At 56.0% G+C, this 26,119-nt stretch overlaps 1 protein-coding gene across 2 annotated transcripts in view; it reads left to right on the top strand.

Moving 5' to 3' along the window:
* GRB10 (growth factor receptor bound protein 10) overlaps window positions 1-26,119 on the top strand; it is a 174,956-nt gene that overhangs the window by 96,515 nt on the left and 52,322 nt on the right. For both annotated transcript variants that reach the window (XM_032430475.1, XM_032430474.1), the window contains exons 5-6: window positions 11,654-11,849; window positions 17,091-17,232. In XM_032430475.1, coding sequence (XP_032286366.1) covers window positions 11,654-11,849; window positions 17,091-17,232 — 338 coding nt within the window. The remainder of the gene's footprint in view (window positions 1-11,653; window positions 11,850-17,090; window positions 17,233-26,119) is intronic.

The raw sequence follows: 26,119 nt of genomic DNA, 5'->3' as shown, positions 1-26,119 counted from the left end.
TTAGTCTGGCATTTATCCACCTGGTGGCCTGTGTGTCACCTGCCTGGTGGGACTTTTTCCAAGGAACAGCCACCAAAGGGTTTGGGAAGGCTGCCTGGCTGGCTTTCTAGAAAATTTGACAGCTGGATTTATGCAGGCTGCTGACTCCATTGTTTAGGTATTCAGTGCCAATTTACTAAGCACCTATTATGCGCCAGGTGCGGAGTTAGTGAAGCCAAAGTGAAAGAACATGAAGCTCCAGTCTTCTAGAAACTCAAGTTTAGTGAGGGAAAAAAAAAAAAAATTAAAATGTAAGAAGGAGGCAACATGTCCAGCTTCGGAGGTGGACAGCCCTGGATCGGACTCTGCACCCCACGTCTGGGGAGCTGAGACGCCCTGCCTCAGTATCCCCAGCTGAAATCTGTGAAAATACCTACTTGTCTGGTTTGGCAAGAGGAGGAGAAACAGCTTGGGCTGTGGAGGGACCTGGCCCAGGACCTGGCGCTTTCTGGGTGCTCAGGAAGTGGGAGCTGTTGTTCATCAACATCATCATCATCATCATCATCAACAGAGAGAACAGAAATCAGACCCATGGCCTCCCCTCCTTCGCGTGCCCAGCCTGCAAGCATCCCTTTTTCTTCTGGGGCATTCATCAGAACATACCGCTTCACTTCTCTCAATTGAAAAATAGTTTTCAAAAAGAATAATAAGCCTCGGTTAGGACCTCCCTCCGTTCCTTCCCTGACCCAACTCCAAAGAACTGGATTCAGAATGAATCCGGGTGAGTCTCAGAAGGCTGTTTTCACAAACCAAAGCCGCCCGGGTGCTCCCGCTCCTCGCTGATCGGGTTCAAGGGGGACGCCTCCAGATTCGCAGAGCCCACCTGCTTCATGCGGAGCGTCCCGTCTTTCCGGCGAAACCCCATTTCCCCCCACATCCTGGAAAGCCAGCCCCTCTCCTGGGCATTTCAGTTCCGGGAGCTGTGCCATTTCTTGGAATCGCCCAGTACGTTCTCCTGGAATGACTTTCCCCATCCCGAGGCCTTGGAAATTGGGCGCTTCTTAGAGCTGAATGCCCTCTAGATGACGGTCTTGCCTGTAAACAGAGATCTCGTTTTAAAATTCTCCTCTTCTGCCAGGAGTGAGCAGAACCACATGAGGAGCGTGTCTGGTCTCTGGGACGCTTTTCTGGTTTGGCCACTCCGTCAGCTGTGCCAAGGTTCTCTTCGTCCGACGACACAGACCGCGCCCCATGCTGCTGTCACCCCACGCCTGTCCCTGTCCTCTCTTGCAAGATGTTCAGTCCTGGGCGGGATTCCCTCCTCTTGGCTGGAGGTCACCCCTTCCCGTAAGGAGCTTGCGCTTGCTTTCTTCACGATGTCACCTCTGCTGGTCCCTCCCTCACTTGCCACTGCTCGGGAGCAGGTTCAGCATCTCCTGTGGAGGGACTCATTCTGCCAGAGGTAGTAAAATGTCATCTCCTCCCCTGCTACTTTGTTTCCCAGGGAAATCCTTTCCCAAAGCGGGTTGGAAAGACGTGGTTATATTCAGGTGGCGGGGACTCCTGTCTCTTTTGTTAACGTCTGCATTTCCAGTACCTGGAACGATGACAGATATGTAGTTGGTGCTCGGTACCTGTTTGTCGAATGAATGGATCTTACACTTACAGAGTTAAAATCATGGAAACAGAGCGTTAATGTTGAACGGGGTAATAGAGACTCTCCGGTGTCTAATTTGCCTTTAAAAATTTGCCTTTTTTGAAAGGGCAGTGCTAGCGAACGGGTGGACTTTGGGACTGTGACCTGGATTTTTCCTCTTCAAGTCCAGTGTTCTTGGACTAATATTTTTAGGATTGATGGCAAGTGAGAACCTTCCAGAATGACCGGCTGTTTACGTAGTTTCTGGCGTCCAGCATCTCCCTGCTTTATGATGTAATGGAAGAATTAGGGGTCCGGACCAGAAGTCTGGAGAAGAAACACGGTAAATCGCGAATGCAATTAATTCTGTCTTTTTTGAGTGATATTTTGTGGGCATGTTTCTGTTCTCCCCTTCCCGCCTCCCAATTGTCTTCTAATAGTACAAATAGAGATTGCACTACTGAGTCTGTGCTTTTTTCTGTAACGTGTAGCTGAGGTCCTTGGTCCTTGCAGGGCGGGCTGTGACTTCTCTGGAGTGGAAAATTCTTTTCTTGTGTTGTATATTCCCACGCACGGAACACCACAGTCTTGGGTGCTTTCTGGGCGCTTCCTTGAGACCGTGAGGCAGGCCACAGTCGAAGACAGAAGGGAAGTTTGTAGACTTTCTCTTTCTAGGCGGTCTTCACCGGTCATCGGGTTCCAGTTCTAGAATTTCTGCGAACGGAGTCACGGAACGAAATGAGTGGCTTCCCCCCTTTTGGGCGGCGTTGCGGAGGGGAGGAATAGAGTCATTTGACACTTCTCTAAAACATGGATTAAACAGCTGAATCTCACTGGAATCAAAGTCCAGTGATAGCGATTAATCATTATCTTAACTTCTTTTGCTTGTTTGCTTTGGTGGTAGAAGCAGTGCCTTCTGGCCGCCGGGCTATCTATCTGCCCTCGGTTCGGGGATCTGCCCTGGACTTTGTGGTTTACCCTTCTCCCCGCCCCCCCCACCCCCTGGAGGATTGCAGTATTCTGGGCGTCCCATGGCCCTGGTGGTGAGAAGGAGGAATCGGTCAGGCCGGGGAGACATGGCCCAGCCTCCCTCCCTGGCAGCCGTTACTGTCAGCATCCTGGGCCCCTTCTAGCCCTGGCCACGAGCTGCTCTGGGGAGGTGTGGGAGGAGCTGTTGGCACAGCTGGAAGGAATCGTGGGCTCCCTGTGTTTCTGCATGTTCTGTCCACTTGTGGTGGAGCTTTGCACGAGCCGTCGTAAGATGCACACCTTATCACAAGATGAATACCGGTGGGTGGGGACGGCTCCCCATCGTGTGGTCCGCAGGATTGGTGGAGAAGCATACGTATTTGTACCGAGACCTACTGTCTGTTAGGAAGTGGGGTCCGTGGTTAGTGCAACTTAGGAAATGAGCAGCCTGGTGCTGGACCTTCCCAAGCCGGTCTTCCTGGGGTTACCCAGTGAGTCACCTGGGAAGCCAGCCCCAGGGGTCCCCGCATCGCCCGCCAGCCTCCGTGGCCTAGAGATGTCCCAGTTCTTGTTTTGCCTCCTGACTAGGTCCGGACACCCATCTTGTTGATGGAATATTTCTCTTCTGGAAGCGACCCTTCCTTGACTCCTCTCCCCAGCTAGACGCCTGTCCCTGCTGGCTGCCCTGGGCCCCATTCCGCATCGGCCCCCAGGAGCCCGCCCCTGTGCTGGCCACCAGGAGTGGTGTCCACACTGTCCCCTCGGCCCCGGTCATGGAGGAAGCTGCGTGTGAGCGGGCATGCCAGCGCCGTGGGGGGTGGCCTGGGCTGGAGGACTGCCGTCTAGACACATGACCATCACGGCAGGCTGGCATGGCCGAGGGTGCCCTTGTCACAGAAGCACTTTGACCCTCCTGAAAGAAAGGGGATCTGCGTTCTCATTGGGCGTTTTCACCAGCAGCTGTGGGACCTTGACCCCATTGAACATCAGCTTGTCTCACTGCTAAGTCAGTGTTATCGTACCTGTCATTACCTTACAGATTAAAGTCAGTGATGTGAAGTGGAGGGGCACGTGATAAGCACTTGATGATTGCGGTCCTTAGTGGTGATAACCACTAATTTGCATGTGCACACACAGCTCAGACGTCGGGCCACCCGGCCACCATGTGGCACGCACACTGAATTACCACTGCTTTGGGCCTCGCTTTGCTTAGCCGTGAGGTGCGAAGTTGCCGCCTCTTAATTTCTGAGACCCTTTGGAGTTCTTCAGCTTTCCACGGGATAGCGAGGAGAAGTTGTGTGGGTGTGCTCGAGCTCTGTGACCCAGGCCACAGAGTCTGCAGATCGTTTAGGATCTTCCCTGACACCACTGTGCTCGGGGGGCCTGGGGACTGTGCTCAGGAGCAGGAAGACCAGCACACGGTGATTCACTGGGTTCAAAGCTGCGGCTCGCGTACTGGGAAGGACGGGGAGCAGGGTGCGGCGAGGCGGGCTGCGAGTGCATAACGTCTTTCCAGTGTTTGTCTTCAAGCTTCGGAAGAGCCCGTGAACTTGAATACATTAGCCACCCAGCCAGTCTTTCGAGTCCTTCCTGGCCGGAGGTGTGTGGGCTAATCTGGCAGTCATTTGGTCACGGACTAGTTTCTGGTGTCAGGGTTTGGGGATTGTAGGAATCCTCCCTCCTTCTGCGAGGAACTTACAGTTTCAGCAACTCTCTCCTGTGATACTGATTTTTCTCCATCCGAGGCTAACCCGGGTGCATTCAGGGAAGGAACATGCTTTGGGCCCGGGATTGGGTTTGCGGGCTTGCGACTCTGCATAGACCCGCTAAGTGCTGACCAGAGCCCAGCAGCAGCAAAAAGTGTAGGCGGGGCTCCTTTTCGAGGGCACATATATGGTTGTAATGCAACACACACACACACACACACACACAGATTCTTCCAGTTGTTGAAATAATCAGCTTGTTTGATACGTACTTTCACAATTCATAGACACTGTGTCAGTTGCGATTGTCTGGGGGAGGGCAGGTGGAGTGGAGAGCGCTATTTCCCACAAAGGTTGGAAAATGAAGTTTCTCTTATAGACGCGCGGAAAGGTCAGGAGATGTGAGCATATGGCCGAAGCTGTGTGTGTATTTATATGTATATGCCAGACGGATCCTTCCAGGGATTTTATTTCGTGTTTCAAATCCTGCCTGCCTATAGTAACCACTACAATAAAGCTTTGTTGGATGTATTTTTTCAGATGACAGGATTTGAAAGTTGCCCGTGTACTTGGAGGGGTGGTCAGGTGATCTGTTCGGTTTTCTGAGTATCTAACTATCGAGAATACGAGTAGGGGCATACTCTAACTCCAGTGTAACACCTGATTTTCTTATTCTGCTTACTTCAGCCTAACAGTACCGATTAAAAATTAAATCCTTGTGGCTGGATTCTGTGAAAGGAGAAGATTAATTGGTGTGCAGAAGGTATGTCAGTCGAATGTTGAGTTCTGTCTGCACGAGGTTTAAATGGCTTAGAGGTCGACAAACATAGTTTGCCAGGTGAGCATGGTTTAGGTTGAAAACACCGTTGCAGGCTGGACCTCTTGTTCCTGTCCAGATAGAAAGGTGTAAGAGCGTTGGCCTTTCCGCGTGTTCGGGACTTTTCGGCTATAGCACTGTATGTAAAGAGAGCTTCCCTTTTCCTCTCTGTGCTGACCCAGCACTTCTGCACCCCAGACGTGCGGGCTTTCTTTCCACATCAAGCATTCTCTGACACCAGCTGGGTGTGTCCTACGATGCCGTTTCATTCTGACACGACCTTCTTGGTTCCGTTACTAGGGCAGTCTGCAGAACTCAGGCAGAGAGTTTACTAGTTAGAGTACTCGTTTATTATAAAGGATGCAGCTCAGGAACAGTCAGGCGGCAGAGAGGCATGGAGCGAGATATGGGGACGGCGTTCGGGGCTTCCGTGCCCGGCACACCACTTCGCAGCGCCTCTATGTGTTGACCTACCCAGAGGCTCTCCAAACCCTGGGGGTTAGCGTTTTTTATATAGGTGCTTCACTACATAGGCATGATGGCTTACATCATTGGCCACTGGTGATTAACTCGACCTCCAGCCCCTGTCTCCTCTTCCCCGAGGTCGGGGAGTGGGGCTGAGCCTCCCAACCCTCTAGTCCCACTGTTGGTCCCCCTGGCAACCAGTCCCCATCCCATGGTTATCTGGTGGCTTCCCCCAAAGCACCTGATTAATACAAACTCAGGTGTGGTTGAAAGGGACTTGTAGGGGCGCCTGGGTGGCTCAGTCGGTGAAGTGTCTGCCTTTGGCTCAGGTCATGATCTCAGGGTCCTGGGATCGAGCCCCGCTTTGGGCTCCCTGCTCAGCGGGGAGTCTGCTTCTCCCTCTCCCTCTGCCGCTCCCCCCGCTTGTGTGCACATGCACTCTCGCGCTCTTTCTCTGTCAAATAAAATCTTAAAAAAAAAAAAAAAAAAAAAAGAAAGAAAAGTGCTTGTAATGAATAACAGAATGTTATATATCACAGAAGATGATCCTTTCACCTTTATGAAAGCTCCGGAGCTATTTCAGGAACCAAAAAAGACCAAATAGTAGAACAAAAGATGCTCGCGTTGCTCTTAGAGCTTAGGACATTATAAGGATCTTAGGCACTGTGTGCCAGGATCATAAAGAAGGCCAAGATAACTGTTTCCTATTCTGTCCCAACCTCACCAGTGCCATCGACCTTTTCCTTTTTTTTTTTTTTCCTGCTCTTAATAATCTATTACTGTCTGGGGTTTTAGCATCTTAAGCAAGGCTGCTGGGCCCCATCTCGTCAGGAGCGTCCCTTCTGTATGAAGATGGGAGGAGGCAGGCAGACGGTGTGTGGTAACAGGTGCTCACGTGGGTCTGGGAAGAATGGACAGTCCATACGTGTATCCTGAGCACGTCGGGCAAATAGCGTTTCTCTGAGGCAGAGTCAGTGTCCTGTTTCCTGTCTGTTCGAGGGGACACCGTGTGGTGCGGAGGGCCCAGCAGGGTGCAGTGAGGGGGGCCAGGCGGGGCCAGAAGTGGGAGCCTCGCCTCTAACTCACGCTCTCCTCCGCACCCCCGGTCCGCCGATGAGCGCCCGGCTGCCTCCTGGCTTGGCTTATGGAAGATATTCACCCCGAATCATCGAGGAGCCAAACGCGAGCTTGTTTCACTGAGTTTAGGTCTATTTTAGAAGTGAAGCAGCTTCTGTTTGCTCGAGGCAGTGAGGCCAGGGGCACATGTGAGTTTGAGATCAGATGAGCTACCCAAATATTTGGGACAAAAGTCAGCATCATTGTGGGACTTGGGTTATTTGAGGAAAGCCAAATAACTGTTAATAACTGGATTTGCAGCCGTGTCGTTTGACCTGTGTCTGGGCCGCAGACGCGTCCTCCTGAGCCCGTGTGACGTGAAACCGTGTACGTGAAATTGTTTTCCCTTCCCCCTCCGTGCACCTTCCAGGGGTACAGTCTCACGGGAAATATTTTGGCATCAAGTCTGTACTGAGCAGACACGTCTTAGCACCCATTTCCAGAAGCATCTGCCTCGTTCGCGCCCGCTGTGTTTGCTTCTCCGCAGAAGGGCTCTCACGGGTGGGTGGCAATCCACGCAGGGGAGGCGCGGAGCCGTCCGCACCCGACGGGATGCACAGGATGCGAGCCATTCCAAGCGTTTCTGCAGGAACTGACAGTCACCTCGGTAAAGTCTTGGTGACTTCTGTAATATCATAGTGCAGTACTATTTTTTTTTTTTAAGATTTCATGTATTTATTTGAGAGAGAGGCAGAGAGAGGGGAGAAGCAGACTCCCGCTGAGCCAGGAGCCTGATGTGGGGCTCCATCTCAGGACCCCGAGATCATGACCTGAGCCGAAATCAAGAGTAGGACGCTTAACTGACTGAGCCACCCAGGCACCCCAGTGTAGTACGTTTTAAAAGAATGTGATGGAGAGGGATGCGTGGGTGGCTTAGTAGATTAAGCATCTCACTTCGGCTCAGGTCATGATCCCAGGGTCCTGGGATCGAGCCCCACATCGGGCTCCCTGCTCCACGGGGAGTCTGCTTCTCCCTCTGCCTGCCGCTCCCCCTGCTTGTGCTCTCTCTTTCTGACAAATAAATAAATAAAATCTTAAAAAAAAAAGACCGTGATGGATAAATGTCTTCCTTGGAATCAGTCCTTTAAGACCCCTGCTTGGAAGATCCCATTATTAGTCCTTACTAGAGTTTAACAGAGTTTAAGGAAAATCCTGACTGATTCATTCCTTTCAGAAGGGGGTGAGAGCATGTTGAGGACGCACATTGCATTTATCGTCTGGGGTCTTTATACTTCCCCGTCAGACTGACACTCAGTAATGTCAGAGTTACTTCCCATTCCCGAAAGCTCACTGGCCTGACTGCAGACAGGGTGACCCAGGTGGGAGTGACCTGGCCGGCCCCGAGAAGGAGTGGAAGGGCAGGACGGAAGACACCGCGGGCCGCCTCTGTGGACACCGCCAGGGGCTTCCGTAGGGAAAGGCTAACTCCAGTGAAAACCCACCCGGAGGGCCAACACATGGCATGGTCTCAGAAGAAATCTGTCAGAGAGCGAGCCTGTTTGTCCGGGGGTGGCCAGTGTCTTCTGCTGGGTTTTCTCCTGGTTTTGAGGACGTGTGAGCGGCAGCTGGGTGAAACCCCACCGGGCCCGTGGCGCCCCTCGGCCCGCCTGCCCGTGGCATCCCGCCCCAGCTGGGCGTGACCCGAGGCTGACTCGGGAACTGCCGTGAGTTCTGGCCTTCACCCCACACTGACGTAAATGGTCCATTGGGGGAAATACTGGGTTGTTCACGGGATGAGTGGGGGCAGCATAGACTTAACTGTCTTACAGAGCTCAAATCAGGCAACTGTTATGGGCTGCTAGATAGGAGTGTAGGACACATCCTAGAACTTCCCTGAAGCCCCAGACTTGTGAGTGTCCCTGCTGAGTGTTGCTTCCTCAGTTTGCAGATGAGGACAGGAGACAAGAGGACAACGGTGTGTGCGTACCTCTCCCTCCGGGGGTCCGGATTTTCCGTGAGCCCCACTCGGCCCACTCACCTCCCTGCCCCCGAACTCTGAGCAAGACTTCTGCCTGCTGACTCTGGCGTTGTCCTTTGTGATAGATTAGTTATTGATCACATGGTAATTATGAATTATTAATTCAGCACTTTGGTCCTTTTACTGTCTGGCCACGGGATTAATCTTTGACTCTTTATAACCCAATCTAGTCAACATCTTTCCTCCTCCCGCACAGGCCCGGAGACATGCGGGGCCCTGCTCACAGGTTTCAAGTCGGGAGGTGGGTCCATGTCCACACCTCCCACCCCCGTCTACTCTGCTCAGACAATTCTCACTGGTCTTGGTTCCTGCCATTTCAGAAGCATCGGCTCCTCTCTTGTTGGTCCATCTGTCTGCAGGACCCAGTGGGATCCATCTGAAGCCCACTGGGTATAACGTCCTGTGTCCAGGCCTCTCTCAGACCCCCGCCCCGGCATCGTTGCCTGGAGGGTCAAGAAGCCGGGGGTCCATAGCTTTTCTGCTCCTGCCTCAATCTTCCCGCAGCTGTTCTCCACCCCCACCCCACCCCCAGCCGACCACACGCCCTCCCTAGCTGTAGCCATGGGGCCACACGCGCCCCCAGACCCTCTGTCCCTTTGGCATCCATGCCAGGCATCCTTCCTCAGGCAGGTTTTTGTCGCTGTTCTGCTTTGCTCTGTCTTCTTGGGCCCTTTTGCCTCATGAGACGGGGAAGCCGAAGCAAAGGCATCCAGGCCGTGTGTGTGGAGAGTGGGAGAGGCAGGGAGGGCAAGTTTCGGAAATGTCTGCGAGCTCGTGCATTGAGCACACACCTGGTGAGGTCAAACTGGTGGCTGCAAAGATTGTTTTCAGATTCGAGGTTCGCTATTTCACGCTTGTGTGTGATCGTGGGCAAGGTGCTCGACCCCCGCAGGTCTGTTCCTCAGCTGTTAAACCAGTTAGTGGTCCCTGGTTTATATTGTGTTGTAGGTATCAGTGCAATGGGTGTACTGAGTAACATCTACCCCGTGCTCACCATATGCCAGGCTCTGTTATGAAACGGGGTGATGACCAGCCTCCTCCTGTCACCCCCCTGCGGGCAGCTCCATTGCGAACCCCGTGTCGGGGTTGTGGGCCGAGAAGTAGAAAGCTGAGCCTCGGGTCCTGGGTGTGGAGCCCATAGCAAGAGCAGGGCTGCGGTGGGCAAGTTCTTGGCGGGTGACTTCTCTGCTCTGCCTTCTTGCCGGTAGGGGCTTGGGGCCCTGGCTTGGCGAGGGTCGAGCTGTCTCGGGCCCCGAGCCCGTCGTGCTGAGTGGGTGTCACGTAGGAGCAGGTGGGCCTGTGGGTGACTTGACTTGCAAAGCGCTCCGGTAGGGTGGGTCTCGTTCACGGTTGCCCTGTTGTGAAAAGTGACAGAGCTGAAAATGCACAGAAGGGGGCAGTGCTGTTGGGTTGCAGTGGGTTACAAATAAGAGAAACTAACTCAGAGTAGCTTCAGCACGCGATTGTAGGGCTGTGCTTTACGGAGCTCCCGGCCAGACCACGGCCTGGCCGTAGGGGGGTTGCGAGCCGAGCCCCGCCGGGCTGCTCGGAGCCCCAGGCTCTGTCTCTGCCCCGGGCCCCAGCCGCTCCCACATCTCCAAGGGTGCTGGCTTGTACCCCCCACGGTGTATAGTCAGGATTCTCCAGAGAAACAGAACCAATGGGATGTGCGTTTGTGGGTATACGGGGGGCGGGGGGGGGGGGGGTGTTTTAAGGAACTTGCTTAAAGTTGCAAGTCCAACTTGCAAGATGCAAGATGCAAGTCCAACATCTGCAGGGGGATGCAAGTCCAACATCTGCAGGGGGATGCAAGTCCAACATCTGCAGGGGAGCCTGCTGGGGACCCAGGGAGGAGTTGCAGTTCAAGTCTGGAGGCGGAATTCTTTCCTCCTTGGGGACTGTAGCCTTTTTTTTCTTAAATGCCTTCAACTGATCGGACGAGGCCCACCCACATTGTGGAGGGCAGTCTGTCTTACTCAGAGTCTACTGATTTAAATGTTACTCTCGTCTAAAGAATACTTCACAGAGGGGAGCCTGGGTGGTACAGGCAGGTAAGCATCTGACTTTGGTTTCCACTCAGCTCGTGATCTCAGGGCCTCGAGAGCAAGCCCCACATCCAGCTCTGTGCTCAGCAGGGTCTGCTTAAGACTCCCTACCCCTCCCCACTGTGTGGTCACTCTCTCTTTCTCAAAATAAATTAAAAAAAAAAAAAAAAGCCACAGAAACATCTGGAATCCTGTTTGACCAAATATCTGCATCCTGGCCAAGCTGATAACGTCGAAGTTCACATCAGAGTCTCCAGGGCACACCTCCTTTGTTTTCTGTCCTTCCCCCTGACGTTGTCTGTGCTTCTGTCTCTGCGTCTGTCAGGCCTTTTTCTGCGACCAGGCCTGCCCTGCTCTCAGGCCAGTCGAAGGCAGAGGAGGGCGCCTGGAGGTCAGCAGGTGCACGTTCCATCAGCCTCCGCCTGTGAGCCCGTCCACGCAGCTTGGCCCTCCTGGAGCCCTGAGCAGGCCGAGGCCTCTGTCCGTGTCAGGTGCCGCTCTGTTCCTGTGTCCCTCTTTCGCTTCTAGAGTTTCTGGGAAGGGAGAAGTCCCGCTTCATCTAGTTAGGGCTCGATGTCCACCTGTTGTGGTCTGGCCAACTGAGGCCGGCGCAGCGGGGGCATCGCGCTGGGTGGCCCACCCACGCCGAGGGGTCCGGGAGCTAGGCAGGGGCCCAGAGCTGTGTCCTGTCTGCCGGCCGTGGAAGTGCGGCTGGGCCGCAGTTACCGAGCTGCCTGTGAGCGTCAACCAGTCCTGACACACGTGCTGGTGCGGGTCCTTAGGGGACGTACGCTCTCAGTCATGCTCCCCCGCCTTCACCGGGTCGTGTGAACTGTTGTGAGTTTGGGGACCTGATCCCCAAGATGCCCGTGTGCTTGCCCCCCCGCCCGCTGCTGCTAAAGTTCTGCTCTGTTCTGTTTTCCCGCTGTTGCCGCGCACGCCCAGAGGATGACGTAGACCTGGAGGCCCTGGTGAACGACGTGAACGCGTCGCTGGAGAGTTTGTACCCGGCCCGTGGCATGCAGTCGGAGACGGTGCCCCTGCTGCAGAACGGCCAGCACGCCCGCGGCCAGCCGCCAGCCTCGGGAACAAGGGCCCTGCAGGCGCAGCGTTCCCAGCCCGTGCACATCCTCGCCGTCAGGTGGGACCCCCGGCCTGGAGGGGCTCGGGTCTGAGGGTGCAGACACAGCACTGCCCTCTGCTCGGTCCAGCTCGGCCCCACGGGCTGGGACGTGGTGTCCGGGTCAGCTCTGACGACGTCCACGGAGCACCTGCTCGTTGCCGCGGGAGGGAGGTCCTCGTGAGAGAATGTGCTGGACGTAACAAGGGGCATCCCCCGGGGGATTCACTGGAAATTCCGGGGCTGGCGGGAGGGGCTTCTGGAAGCAGGCGGGGGGGTTCCTTGCAGGTGGCACATCTCTGATTTGGGTGTCGAGGGGTGAGTTGGAGCTGGGGGGAGAAGAGATCCCTGTTGTCGAAAGTGGCCAGATTTCCTCCCTCTTTATGGCAGAATGATACTCCATTTACATACTGCGTTTGTCCATTCATCTGCTGATGGGCGGCATGGACAGCATGCTAAGTAACCAAGCCTGCCACAGAAGGACAGATGCCACGTGATTGCACGTTGGGGACGCATCTAAGGTGGTCAGACTCTGAGAAGCAGAGAGTGGGAGTGGTGGAGGCCGGGGGCCGGGAAATAGGGGACAGCACGTCCCGAGTGTTGGTTCTACAAGGTGAGCAAGTCCTAGGGATCTCCCACAGCACAGAGCCCTCAAGTCCCAGTACTGTGGTGTAGACCGAGAACCTTGCTGAGAGGGAGGAGCCTCAACGATCACAATAGAGAGCGGGGACAGGGCGTTGGCAGGTCGTGGGTGTGTCTGGCAAGCGAGACTGGTGATGGGACCTACCTGTGCTAATGTCACCGTCGTAGACATTACATGTTGATCACACCTCAGCGGAAGGGTGTAAACAAAAGATGACCCCGACAGGTCAGGGCCACATCCCGAAGGCCTTTGTGAGCCATTCTGGGGGAGAGACGGGGAAGGATCTGAAGAGGCGAGCGAGGAGATTGGGTTTAGGTTTTGGCAGATCATTCTGGCAGCCTGGTGTCCGGGGAGGTGGCGGGATAGGGCACGGCCGACCTGGAGGCTGTTTCAGCCTAGAGATGGTGGTGTCCTGACCCTGATAAAGAGGGGGACGGACGGGAGTTGTGAGCACCTGAATTTTGGAGGGGGAGGGACGGAGTGTTGAGTGTGTCTCGAGTGCCTGGGAGATGGGCAGACAGGGGTGCTGAAGGCATCGTGGACCTCCTGAGGGGAGAGGTTTGTGAAATCGAGCTGAGAAGCTCTCCGTGGCCGCCGCCCGGTCCCTGTGGGCCCTGGAGGTTTTCAAATGAGGATGGAGGGAAGGGACGGGGCGAGGGACCGAGGCCTCCCTGCCTCCCTGCCTTCCTGGGCTTTCTGGTGTGAGGCTGGTGGTGCCCTCCTTCTTGGGCCTCTGTCAGGCTGGGGTGCCCTGGCTGTTCCTTCCTAGCACTGCATCTTCTGGGGAATCTCGCTTCCTTTCCTTGGGGTCGGGGTGGGGGGGGGGGGGCCTTTTTGCTTCCAGAAACTTCTGTAAGGCTCTTTCTGGTCTGACATCCCCAGTGTTCTGCAGGCAGGTAAGCCTCTTGCCCAAGGTAGCCGGCTCTGTCCCGGGCGGCAGAATAAGCACAGAGCCATCTGCAGGGGTGGTCGCCTGCCTCTGGGCTCCTGGCCTTTCCCTACCTCCCCCCTCCTGGTGTTTTCCCCCCACTCTGCTTTCTGGAGCATCACCCCTGTGTTCTTGGCCCCTGCGAAGCTCAGTCTGGAAGGAGACGCTCTTTTCTCCCAGGCGCTTCTCTGGGCCTGGGGTCTGTCAGTCACGCGTCCAGGGAAGCCTTGCGTGGGGGCCCCTGGGAAGATGGGGACACAGCCCGCACAGCGACCGTGCCCAGAGCTGAGTCAGGGCAGAGGATGGACAAGAAGGCCTGGACCGGTGAGTGGCCCGGAGCCCTTGAGCCTCAGGTTCAGGCCAGATTCAGCCCTCGGCCGTGGGGGTGCCTGTCCTAAGTCCCACGGGGGTGCATGGGGCGGGCGTGCACCAGACGCTCTCCCTGAGGCAGAGTGGACGCTGGGCCTCAGGCCTCACCTCTCCTCACTTCTCTTGCAGGAGTAGCATTGTTTCTTACCTTCAAGTGCACTTAAAAAATGGGGTGACCGATACGGGGCACACAAAGATTTATTTTGTAAGGGAGGCCTTATGTTGAGCACTTCCCGTGCGTGCTGAGCACTTCCTCTGTGTAGTCTCTGTTGAATCCTCATTTGTTAGCTGGGACGATGGCCACCATGGCCCTCGAGGTGGGTGGTGTGGTGGCCCTCTGTGCCCAGGTGACAAAACTGAGGCCCTGGGGGTAGGGACTGGCCCACGTCTGGTGAGTGGGTAGTCCAGATGCAAACCCAGCCTGAGATGCCCCGAGGAGCTCAAGACCAACTGGGCCCGGTGCTGTGGGGCGACCCACGGAGTGGGGTGTGGAGCATCGACGGAGACAGGTGCAGAGTAGAAGCTGGGGAAGGCAGAGAGGGCTTCCTGGAAGAGGCTACCATTGGGTCCGATCCTGATCCTGAAGGAGTGGACTGCAGGGACAGCGGAGGGCAGTGGGTGTGTTCCAGCCGGGCAGACGGCAGAGCACGAGCCTGCCATTCTCCTCCCCATCCCCAACCCCCGACGTTCCTGCACCGTCGCCCCCTTTCCACGTCTCGATTTGTAACAGTGGAGGGACGCAGCCTCCGGAACGGGGACTGTCTCCAGCTCCATGTAATGTCCCTTAGTTTTGCCTCGGACGGTACGTGTGAACTGCTATAAAGCCGACGCGGGACTCTTTTTTTTTTCCTTTTAATTTTTAAGAATAATTTACTGACTTGAAACTCACGTAACATACAATTAACCACTTACAGTGTACAATCGAGGCATTTTTAGTACTCTTTTGGGGTTGTGTTCCCAGCACCTCTACCTAGTTCCAGAAGGTTCCCACCCCTCCAGAGGAAAGCCCCTCCCCATTCCGCAGTGTGTCCACGCCGCCCCTTCGCACGGCCCCGGCAACCACCCACCTGCTTTCCTGTTGCTGCGGATTTACCTGTTCTGGCTGTTTTCAGCAGAAGGGAATCCTTGTTCACCGAGCATAACGTCTGGGTTTTTGTTTTTTTTTTAATAAGGACTTATTTTTGAAAGGTGAGTTTTAGGTTCATAGCACGCCTGAGAGAAATTCAGAATATTTCCTGTACTCCCCGTGCGCACACGCACGGCCTCCTGCACTGTCCACGTCCCCCAGCAGGTGGTACGTTTGGGACAACGTTTGACAAGCCCGCGAGGCCGTGTCGGCACCCAGGGCCCCCGTCAGTGTCGTACGTCCTGTGGGTGTGGACGGACGCGTAATGACACGAGTCCATGCTGATACTATCATACAGGATAGTCTCACTGCCCTAAACAACATGGTTTTTAACATTTTTCACAACAGCCTATTCAGAGAAGCTTCTGCTAACGTGTAGGGCGTCAGAATGTTGGCATCTTGTAGATCATAAAACTCAGTGCTTCAGGCTAGTCACTGGCTCGGGGGCGTCTTGGGGCTGGAATATAGTCACAGCGGGCCTGGCCCCATCTCCCCTTCTCTGGCTGTCTGGGACAAGGGACCGCCTATCGGCCGGACACTTGGCCACGACAGAGGCTGGTACGGGAAGGGTGGCGTTTCTTAACCGCGCACATCCACATTCTGGTATGTCTTTCGAGCCGCTAGAGAAGAGCCGTCCCGCACCCCAGCACGGACCTCCTTCCTGCCGTGGGAGCGGGCGCGCCGTTCGTGGGCGCGTCCTGGTCCCCAGGTAAAGGGCCGGACAGGCCCCTCTGGCATCAGGATCAGTCGGTAAACAGAGAGCCTGTAAAGTGATCCCGGAACATTTCTCGAGTGGCAAAACTCCCAAGAAAGCGACTGATCATTAATTTAGTTGAATTGTCAAAGGAGTTCAGAAATTCTTGGAAGGTCCAGTCAACGCAAGGGCTTTCTGAGGCGTAGTGTCCGCAGGCACCCGGAATGCTGGGTGGTCGCTCAGGCTGTGCTCCCTTCCCGTGGGGGGGCGTCCGGGCCCCCGGGAGAGCCTAGCAGTGTGGAGAGGAGGCCACCAGCAGAGCCCTGCGGACAGGAAGCAGAGAGGCGCCTTGCAGTTGTCTCGGCTTTGACCTTGAACTTGATTCTTCTGCTGTTTTTGTAATTGCATCTGATTCATCTCACTGGGTGTGTTTGGCTTAGTTGTAGGACAAGTGGATTTTGCATTCTTGGCAGGAAATGCCCCAGAAGTGGGCAGCGTGGTGCACGCTCTGCGGTGGCCCTCAGCGCTGCGAAGTGGGGTCCTGTGGGGTGTTTCTGAGGACACGCAAACACGGGCTTTTGTGCTCTGGGGAGGTGGCGACATGGAGCACTTAGCTCCAGCGCACTCAACGATCAACGACCTTGTTGTAGAAACAAGCATTCGTTCCACGGTGCAGATGAGGACACACGAAGCCTCTTTTGCTTTTATGTGTTTGGAGAAGTGACCACATCAAGGGCACTGGGGATGGTGATTCTCCTGAAAATGCTCTTACAAAACCTCTTCACACATCCGTGTTTGGAGAGAGCACCTGGTACGGGCCCTGCGCGGAGCATTGTTTGCCATGTAAGCGCACTCGCGGTGCTCCTCGCCCCCGGATGTTTAATGAGTGAGGGAATCTGGACCCTTTTGAGTCTGAGAATGGCAGCTTTAAAAAAACAAGAAGACTTTTCGTCCCTGTATCATACACATGACATAAGATTGACCATCTCCGCTGTGTCGAAGTGAACCAGTGCTCAGTGTTGCATATGCTTACGGTGTTGTGTATGTATCTCTAGGACTGGCTCAGCTTGCAGAAAAACTCTGCCCATGACCCAGAAGCTCCCCACGCCCCTCGCCCCAGTGCCCGGCAGTGACCATTGTCCTAGCTAGGAGCTCGGCGACCCCAGGTGCCTCAGAGAGGTGGAATCTCACAAGATCTGTCACCCAGCACCATGTCCTCAGGGTTCATCCCAGCTGCAGCGCGTGTCAGAGTTCCCTTCCTCGGGCGGCCGAGTCGTGCCCCCTTGTGTGGATGGCCCACGTTTGTGTGTCTGTTCACGCATCCATGCACGCTTGGGTTGGACTGTTGTGATGCAGCGTGCTGTGACCCCGGGATCCAGGTTATCTATTTGAGCCCCTCTTTAGTTTTTTGGGGCACATCTCCAGACGTGGGATTGCTGGATCGCGTCGGCGGGGGGTGGTGACAGCAAACTATTAACGAGCGGTTGTGTCTCTCTTCCCAGACGCCTGCAGGAAGAAGACCAGCAGCTCAGAACCTCGTCTCTGCCAGCCATCCCCAACCCTTTCCCTGAGCTCTGCGGCCCCGGGAGCCCGCCGGTGCTGACGCGGGGCTCCTTACCTCCAAGCCAGGCAGCTGCGAAGCAGGTGAGCACGCGCCCCTGGTTCGAGCGCCAGGCCGTCTGGCTGTGGGGTCAGGATGGATGTGCTGGCTCATTCCTTTGGGAAGAAGGGAGGGGAAGTGTGTGGGATCTTTTGTCTTCCTTCTTTTCCTCTTGCTACTGTCCTTTGACTTTATGAAACTTTTTGATTTATTGGCCAGAATTCCATTTGTTAAGTTAGGGATGTATCTATGTGTTTTAGAAAGACTCTCATACAAATGATAAAAAGTAACAATTTGGTCCTTAAGGATGAATGTTAGTCCTCTGACAAAATTCCCCCCCACCACATGGTCTTCCCTGGCCAGGATCTCTGGGTAAATGAGGTGTTTCTCAGGCACCCAAACTTCCGCATAGTTGAAGAGTTTCCCTAAGATAGTCTTGGTCTGGAATAGGATCTGTGCAAGGCAGAAAAACTTGACCCAGAAGACGACAGCCACCTTTTTAAACTAAGAGTTTCTACCTTGAAAGTAAGACTGTGCACTGGGTATCAAAGAGCCATTGTCCTCCGGGAGGAAACTGGGACGCGGAGAGCATCGGTAACTTAACCCAAGGTCAAATCGTCATTAATCAGCTTGTCAGAGAAACAGGCTGGCGGCTGTCCCTCCAGGTTGGCTTGGCCTGGGCCACAGCGGGTTGCAGGCTGGGGAGGGAGACTCAGTCACGCCGTGGTGTGCGCACTGGTGGCATAAATATAGTAATGATGACAGGAACATCTTCTGACGTTCACGGAATGATCTCTAGAGGCCAGGCACCGTTCTACGAAGTTTCCATGTTTTATGTATTTATTTGTTCATTTATTCCTCAAAACACCCCTAAGGGTTAGATATAAATTTTATCTCCATTTCCCAGTTGGGAAACTGAAGCCCAGCTGTAAGTGGTGGGGTTGGGTGGGACCCCAGAGTGAGCATGGGGGGGGACGGGACCCCAGAGTGAGCGTGGGGGGGATGGGACCCTAGAGTGAGCAGCAGTCCTGTTGTACCTGACAGTAGGATCCAGAGCCTCTGATTTTAGCCATTAAACTAGTGTTTCCTGGGATCTTGATGGTCTTTATTGTCTGTAGGTGTATTTCAGAACTTTGCCTTTTCTACTGGAATCTCTCTCTTTTATTCCGTCTGCACTTTGCTGTCCCCACCTGTGGGGACACCCACCATTCCCTTTCCTCTACAAACCCCCGACCCTGCACCATGCCCGTCCACGCTTGAGGAGGGAGGCATGTCCTCTCGTCCTGCCGGCCCCTGAGCAGGGCTGCTCCCTTTCTGAGCTCATGCCTCCGGGACGGGCGGCCTGGTCCCGCCATCAGCACTTAGAAGGTGAGGTAAGTGTCCCTGTCCGGGAGCCAGTGCTGGCTGGGCTACAGTTCTTTGTCACATGCCTCCAGGACATCTGGGATGTCTGCCTCCCTGGTGACCTTCTGCTTCAAATAAGGGTCTAGACAGGCTGTCTGTGGATTGGTCGCCGAGCCTGTTTACAGCCTTACCCACCCTAAAATAAGACCAGGAAAATTTTATCTGGCTCTCGCCGCGCTTGGCTGGAAAGCGGGCCTCCACCCCCACGGACTGTCCAAGTCTGTAAGCAGAATCCGGAAACTCAGGAATTTTGTGTGCTGTTTTTCTTGGGAGCAGAGCGTTGGCCCTGGTGTCTGCCTTCCCGTTGCCCCGTTTCCCCCCCCCCCCCAGCCCGCGGGCTGTCCTGGTGGAGAGTCCACGGTCTCGTCGGGTTTTACCCGCCTCCGAGGGTCGCTGGTCATCCACGCCAGACTCTGACCTCTGATCTCAGGAGCCATGGGTCGTTGCTGCTGCTGCCGGGGGCCGGCCCCCCAGCCTGTGATGGCGTGGCTGCCGATGGCCACAGGAGTTTGGGCCCCTTCGCCCTGCTAGCCCGCTCTGCTTTCTCCCTTCACGCCAAGTCCGAGGGGGCAGCTGGGCCCGCGTCCAGGCATGTTCTCCCAAGCTGGTAAAACGTGCTCCATGTGGGCCCCTCACGCCGCCTCGTTCACTGGACAGCACGTGGTCAGCTGGGAAAAGAAGAAAGCCTCTTACTTCTTGGGAAGGCCGTTCGCTCGGGACAGCGAGGCCGTCAGAAGAAGCCTCTTTCTGCCCGCGAGTCCGAAGGGGAGGCAGGAGCGGAGGGAGGCTTGAGCAGCCATGCACAGGGACCCCGTTCCCGCCTGAGACACTGCGTGCCCCACCGCGTTCTTCCCGGACCCCCCCTTGCAGACAGGCCAGCAGCCTTCCTTCCAGCTCCCTGGGTGACCTCCTGCCGTGACCCTCGCTGGCTGCTCGCCGTGGTGTCCGCGCACCCCAGCTCCGGGGAGCCGCCGCCGTGATGCGGCGGGGTGCATGGGCATCCTGCTCAGCACGGCGCGCCCCCCCCCCCCCCCCCCGGGGGGCCCCCCCCGTGATGGGACAGCCCGCGGAGGATGGCAGGTGCACTGCTGAGGTCGCAGGCTCGTGGGGGTGTCGTTCTGTCTCCTGTCCGGCGCGGCTCCTCTGTGGACGTGTGAGCTGCAGGCCGGCCACCGGGAAGGATGGGGGACCCTCCGTGGCTGCCCCACATCCTCCCGCCAGGGCATCCGCGGGGTGCAGATGTGCCTGGTCAGGCTGTGGAAGTCCTCTCGCGCCAACCCCACCATGGCCCGTCCTTGCCTGAGCCGACCCGAGTCTGCACAGCGGGAGTGATGTTGTGGGCTGTGTGTGCCCCCCGAGAGTTCACGTGGCAGCCCCACCCCCGCAGGGAGGGGGTAGATGAGGTGGTAGAGGGGGAACCCTGATCTCGGGCTCGTGGCCTCCAGAGCTGTGAGGAGTACCTGCTCTGTGAGCCTTCCTCGGGTGGTGCTGCGTTATGGTGGCCTGAGCCCCTGGAGAACGGAGAGTAGCGTCCTGGCTCCCCCCCCGCCCCCCCACCAGAAGCCGTAACCAGGTCGAAGTGACCGTCCCTGCCTGGATTTGAAATCAGAGTGGCCAGGGGCCACTGACAGCCCACCGGTCCTTTCTGCCAGGCTCTGCCTTCCCGCCCCTTAGATCTGGGGTCCTGACTCTGCTGCCCCCATGTCGGTTCCCTGGCTCTCACCATAAAGGGGCAGAGCTGTGGTGCTCCCCACCCCCACTCCTGCCCCCACCGTGCCCCCACAGAAGCAGCATGGGACTGGTGACCTCGGTCTCACCGTGGTTCCATGCCTGCGTAGGTGGGTGGCACCTGCCCTGCCCCTGCTCCCAGCCCGACCAGCCTGAGCCTGGGGGAAAACTTGAGTCTGCAGCCTGGCAGGTGGATCCTGATCAGGAGTCGCTGGGAATGTCACGCACGCCTGGAGCCCGCAAACCCAGTGCACCCAGCAACAGCAGCGTCTCTCCCTCCTGTGGGGTCCTCCCAGGCTTGCGGGGGTTTCAGTCTTGTGAGGAGTTCGAGGGGTCGCCTGTCTTAGACTCAAGCTTCTCAGGTGTTCTGCCTATTTTATTGTGTTACATGAATTTTAAAGCAACAGCATTTGGTTTGTTTGTGAATATTTCATTTTAGTTTTTTAGTTTTTTCGATTTTATTTATTTGAGATGGTGGTGGGGGGAGAGAGAGAGCGCGAGCATAGAAGGAGAGGGAGAAGCAGACTCCCGGCTGAGCAGGACCCCGGGATCACGACCTGAGCCAAAGGCAGACGCTTAACCGACTGAGCCCCCCCAAGCGCCCCTGCTTGTTAATATTTTAAACCAGAGTCTACTGACTAGCATTTAGCTTTATGGTCTCGTCAGTAATGAGAGCACGTGTGGACTTCTTCATCTGTGTGCGGTAAAAAATAGTCATGAAGGGTGGTTTGTGTTGGGAGAAACACCGCCTCTGCCCCGTGAGAGTCTCGAACCGGTGGCTCCAGCTTTATGTGGAGTTTTCCCGGCTTACTCTAAACCGGTGAGTGACTCGTATCTGAAGGTACATCTTCGGTGAAGGACATCGTTCCATTGCTTCCGGAGCGACAAGTAACTTATCTGAGTGACTTAATGAAGTTGTTTAGTGACATCTCATCACATATTTACCAGAAGTACAGATGCCTGAGAACTTCTTTGAGTGATAACATTCTTTCCCCTAGAGGGTCATGAAATTAAATCAGTGTCAGAGAGTGAATTTTTGTGGTAAAAATCAGCAAGGCATTTTTAACTGCTTGGTGACTCATTTGGAAAAGACAGGCTGTCACATGGGTCAGGGCGACTGTTAGACATGGATCATGAGCCGTGAGACCGAGCTTCAGGCCTCAGTCCCATCCTGTGGTCTAGACAGTGTCTTCGAGGGTCTCCGGCGACGTTCCCTTTGCTCTCGGTGCCGCGCGGACCCAGAGAACGTTGGTCTGTCTGTGTGTCTTGCTAAGCCAAGTGTGTCAGACCCTCTGGAATATTCTCTTCGAGTCACGACTGTCGTGCAGTCTGCCTGCACTTGGGTGCAGTGTGCATTTATCTGACAGCAACTATGAGTGCCTACTGTGTACCTGGCCCAGTGCCGGTGATAAGGGTCCAACAGAGGGGTGCAGCGCCTACCCTCTGACCCGCAGAGGCCAGGGCATGCCCTTGAGCTTCAGCCAGAGCCTAGAAACTGGAGGGAGGCACAGCACTCTTGGCTGATGGGAGCTGGCTCGTCTTTCTGGCCAGACCGTTGCAATCGAGGATGTGACCTTCCTGTGTGCCCGGAGCCAGGCCGGGGGTGCAGCATGGGGAGTGGGGAGGCGCCCAGGGGCTGGAGGGGAGGCTGGGAGAGTTTGGGGCCTGGCCCAGGGGATCAGAGGCGAATGCCTGACGCTCTTCCCTTCGAGGGACACTGGCAGGCGTGTTGAGGCTCCGGGCACAGCCTCGGCCCCCGTCACTGCCCTAGAACGTCGGAGGAGAGGGGAGGTGATACAGGCACTGCTCTCCTCCTGGGGTGCCGGGTCACCAGCTGTGCACCTGGGGACAGCTGACCCCACAGGCTCTTCCCACAGGCATGCCCAGGCCCGGTGCGCTAGGCCTCGCCCTCCCATTTTAGCCACGACTCCTCTCAGGGGCCTCCGAGGTCGGGCAGGAGGTGTCGCTGAATGGGGAGGCCCAGTGGCCGCAGACCCTGGCTGTCTCGCCCCTCGGGAGAGCGGGCTGCCCCGGGCACCGCCACCAGCTCGAATGGAGGCGCCCTCACCCCTTCCAGAAGCTTCCCTCCTGCCAGCCCCAGGACGGACCCCAGCCCTTCTCTCCGATCCTCCCTCTCAAGAGGCAGGGAGCAGGGAGCCCTTCAAATGAGTGCTTTACGTGAGCTGACAGCAGAAATCGAAGGAATCAGGAGCGCATGTGGATCACGCAGGGAATCTGTGAAGTGGCAACGGCTGGGTTAGATGCCTACAAGGTCTAACGAGTTTGTCCAGACGAGGGTCACTAGAAGGCACGAGAAGTAACTCCTCCAAGCTCCGGGATGCACAAGGAGGAGGCCTCGGATGAATCGGATGACACTGGACGGGCGGTCTCCTGCAGGTCCCGAGACACTCTACCAGGAAGGCCGTGGTCGTGTTGCTTGGCTTCTCTCTCGTGGTGGTTACCCTGCAGGTGCCTTTAGATGCAAGAAACCCGGGGCCCGAGTGGCTTCTGTTGTGAGGACATCTACTCTGTCATACCAGCGGGCCTAGAGGAGGGGAGACTGCCGCCCAGGCAACCTTGCTGTGTGTCGAGGAACCTGTGGCGTCTCCCGCAATCCTGGCTGGCCAGGCTCGTGCACGCACTGGCCGCCGAGCCAGGGGCCCGGCGTTGTTAAGTGGTGGAGGGAGAAACTGAGGCACTGTGTGGTGTGTACCAACCCAGCAGGATGGAGTGAGTTGGGCCGTGGGGCTGGAAGCAGGACCCTCTGCTGGGGAGGCTCTTAGAAAGATCTTTATTTCCGAATTTATCGTGTGCCTTAGTAGCTCGATGGAAACTTCTGGAAGGCCGTGTCAAGGATGGCCTTTCCTCGCAGCCAGTGAAGGCTTCCACGGAGCTCCCCGGTGCCTTATTTCAGCAGTTTTCTTCATTTGTTATTCAAACACAATTAATAGCCCATTTAACCCCATTTCTAACAGGGCATGAACATTGTCGCAGCTCCAACCTACTCTTCTCCTTTTGTTTACTTTTAAAAATTAATTTTCTGGAACTGAATTAATTGCCCTGCATAGGGTTCTGCACATTACTAATGATCAAAAGTGGGCCTCCTGAGGCTTTAACTACCATTTAATGAATGTGCTGCTACATTAGAGTGTCTTTGGCGAGAAAAACGAGCTTCCGTGGCCAAGTGCAGTTAACGCCGTGGAATGCGCCAGTGTGGACACGCCATGCTTCCTGCTTCTCCCACCGGGGCCGGGCGTCGTCCCGGAGCCCAGCGCCTTCTCGTCAGCCTCCACCCGGAAGCCCCAGCCCACGCCACGCAAGCCCTCTTTTCCTTAGCGCCTCCAGAACGTGCCTGTGTCACCTTTCTGGGGCCTTCAGGGATCAGAACACATATCGGAACCGAGGTCACAGGGACACATCACCCGAGTGCTGGGGTCTGAGTGGGGCACAGAGTGGGGTGAATGGTGCACTTTGGACACTCAGGACAGTTGTAGGGTCGTCCTGGGACCGGAGCCCAGGAGAGCAGTGCTCGGGCCCCCAGTGGGACAGAGAAGACACTGGTGTCCGATGACAGTCCCTTTACCAGCGCGAGGGTCTGCCTGCACACGTCAGCTCATCCCTGCCGTTCTCTAAGGTAAAGCTGTCTTTACTCAGTGTCCCTCAAACCGGTTTCCCGGGGCGCCTGGGTGGCTCAGTCGGTGAAGCGTCTGCCTTCGGCTCAGGTCATGATCCCACGGTCCTGGGATTGAGTCCCGGATGGGGCTCCCTGCTTGGCGGGGAGTCCACTTCTCCCTCTCCCTCTTCTGCTCCCCCCGCCCCCCCCCCAGCCTGTGCTTGCTCGCTCTCTCACATAAAATCTTTAAAAAAAAACCCGGTTTCCCTTTCTGTCCTGCCTTCACTCCCTGTCGGGCTCCACCCCTGCCCCCCGCCCGAACCCTGCCCCTCCTCTTGAATGGGGGGACGTCACCCACTTTCCGGCTCTTTGCCCATCCCACCTCCAGTCAGTCCCGTGGCTTCCCTGGAAAATTTCCTGGAGAAGGAATATAAACTGACTTTGCTGGTTTTCTAAAATGTCGAGTCTGCAAATGAGGTTTCACTCACCATCCCTGGAGCGGTTCAGTCAACGTAGAGATTTTTGGTGTTTCTTGGTGGCCTCCGGGGCCGCGCATGGTAGCCCCGTCTCTCCGCTTCTGCTGTGAGGTCTCTGAGGCCCGCCCCACCCCTGGTGCCTCTGGGAAGGCCTGGCCCTCCGCTGTCACGGGGGCTGGCATTCCTCGTCATCGTGTCACGGAGCAGCTGTGACATGTCCTGTCCACAGAGTGGGCTCACGCCTGAAGCCCACGGGCTTCCCGGCATGCCACAGCAACGCTCCGCACAAACAGGGATACGCCTCGCTAAGCCACGTTTATGTGACATTTTCTTCCTTTCTGAGGGGACGTGTGGACTCGACCAAACCAAGCGAGCAGAGCCCATGAGCAACATACATCCCATCGACTCTGTCCTTTCTGCCACGGAAGGCTCCGGGAGCTGCGATGCTCCGGTTGGCACCTGTCCCCGTGGTCGTGGGTGGGGTGCCGCATCAGCAGGCTCTGAGGCAGGGCGCCCTCGGGGAATCGGGTAGTGGGACGGAGATGCGCTAACAAGCGTGTTCCCGCGCCACGGATTGGCTCATCCTTGCGAATCTGTGCGAGGACCAGAGGCACGGGGGCCCGATGGCAGCCCTGAGTCGTGTTCGCGAGTTTCTGTGGCTGCTATGACCGTGGCCCCGTGCACCAGCCCGGGTCTCAGTAACACGGAGGCTGCGAAGTGTGTCTCCCCGGGGGATGGGTCCCCCGTCAGTCCTCCTGGATCGGAGCCCTTCGTCATGGAGCAGCGGCTGGCTTTTCTGGTGTCCGGCCTCCCCTTGAACCTTGCTGAGCTGACGGAGAGCCTTGTGCTTGCTCTTCTCACCCGGGCTTTCTGGAATCCTCCTGACCTGAGTCCTGAGAAGGAAGCATGCAGGTCTGTGAACATTGGGGAGGATCGCGTTCCGTCACCGTCTCGGAGATTCACATCTCATGCCAGGTTTTGGAGGCTCTGAAAATTCCTACAGGGAAGAAAGCCCACCGACAGGAGGCAGCCTAGAGCTTGCCAGACGTTTCTGATCCCAGAGCCACTTTCTCCACGACACACTTCCCACGGAAGACTCCGTGTACCTTTCCCCCAAATCTAAGAGCAGGAGGTGATACTCCTTGGCCAGCAGATCCGTTAATTCTTGCTACTGCTACTGTTTGCAAGTTTCACGAGGAGCAGGGGAAATTAGAAAATGGACTTTTGGCCCCACGTGTTTACTCTCACTGACAGCTCTGTCGTAAATGCCCAGGAGTGCCCTCCTCGTCCTCGCTTGCGTTCATGTTTCAAACCTCGGCTCATCCGGCGGGATAAAGCTGGCACGTCCGTGGAACGCGGGCCTCTGTGCCTCAGGAATGCCCGTGACCGGTCACGGGGGACGTGTGGTTCCGTTGGGCACTGTCCAAGTGCATCCTTACCTTGCGGGTCGAGATAAAGTGTTTTATGACCTCATGAAGGTGAGAGTGCGCGTCAGACCTCTGGGTCTCAGGAGAGGCCGTTGCACAATGTTGTAAACACTTTCTGACCAGTGGCCTTCCACAAAAAGGATATTTCAGCCGTCTGAAAAGACAAATCCAACTATTTCCATCTGCCCGCGGTTTGGTTCCATTCCCGCCCCGCTGCGTGTGTGTGTTTTTTTTTTTTTTTTTTTTTTAAGATTTTATTTTTTTTGAGAGGGAGCACAAGCAG

Source organism: Phoca vitulina, unplaced genomic scaffold (assembly GCF_004348235.1).
Source record: "Phoca vitulina isolate PV1807 unplaced genomic scaffold, GSC_HSeal_1.0 scaffold44, whole genome shotgun sequence".
In the NCBI taxonomy this organism is placed as follows: domain Eukaryota; kingdom Metazoa; phylum Chordata; class Mammalia; order Carnivora; family Phocidae; genus Phoca; species Phoca vitulina.
This window is presented reverse-complemented; position numbering and strand designations above follow the sequence as displayed.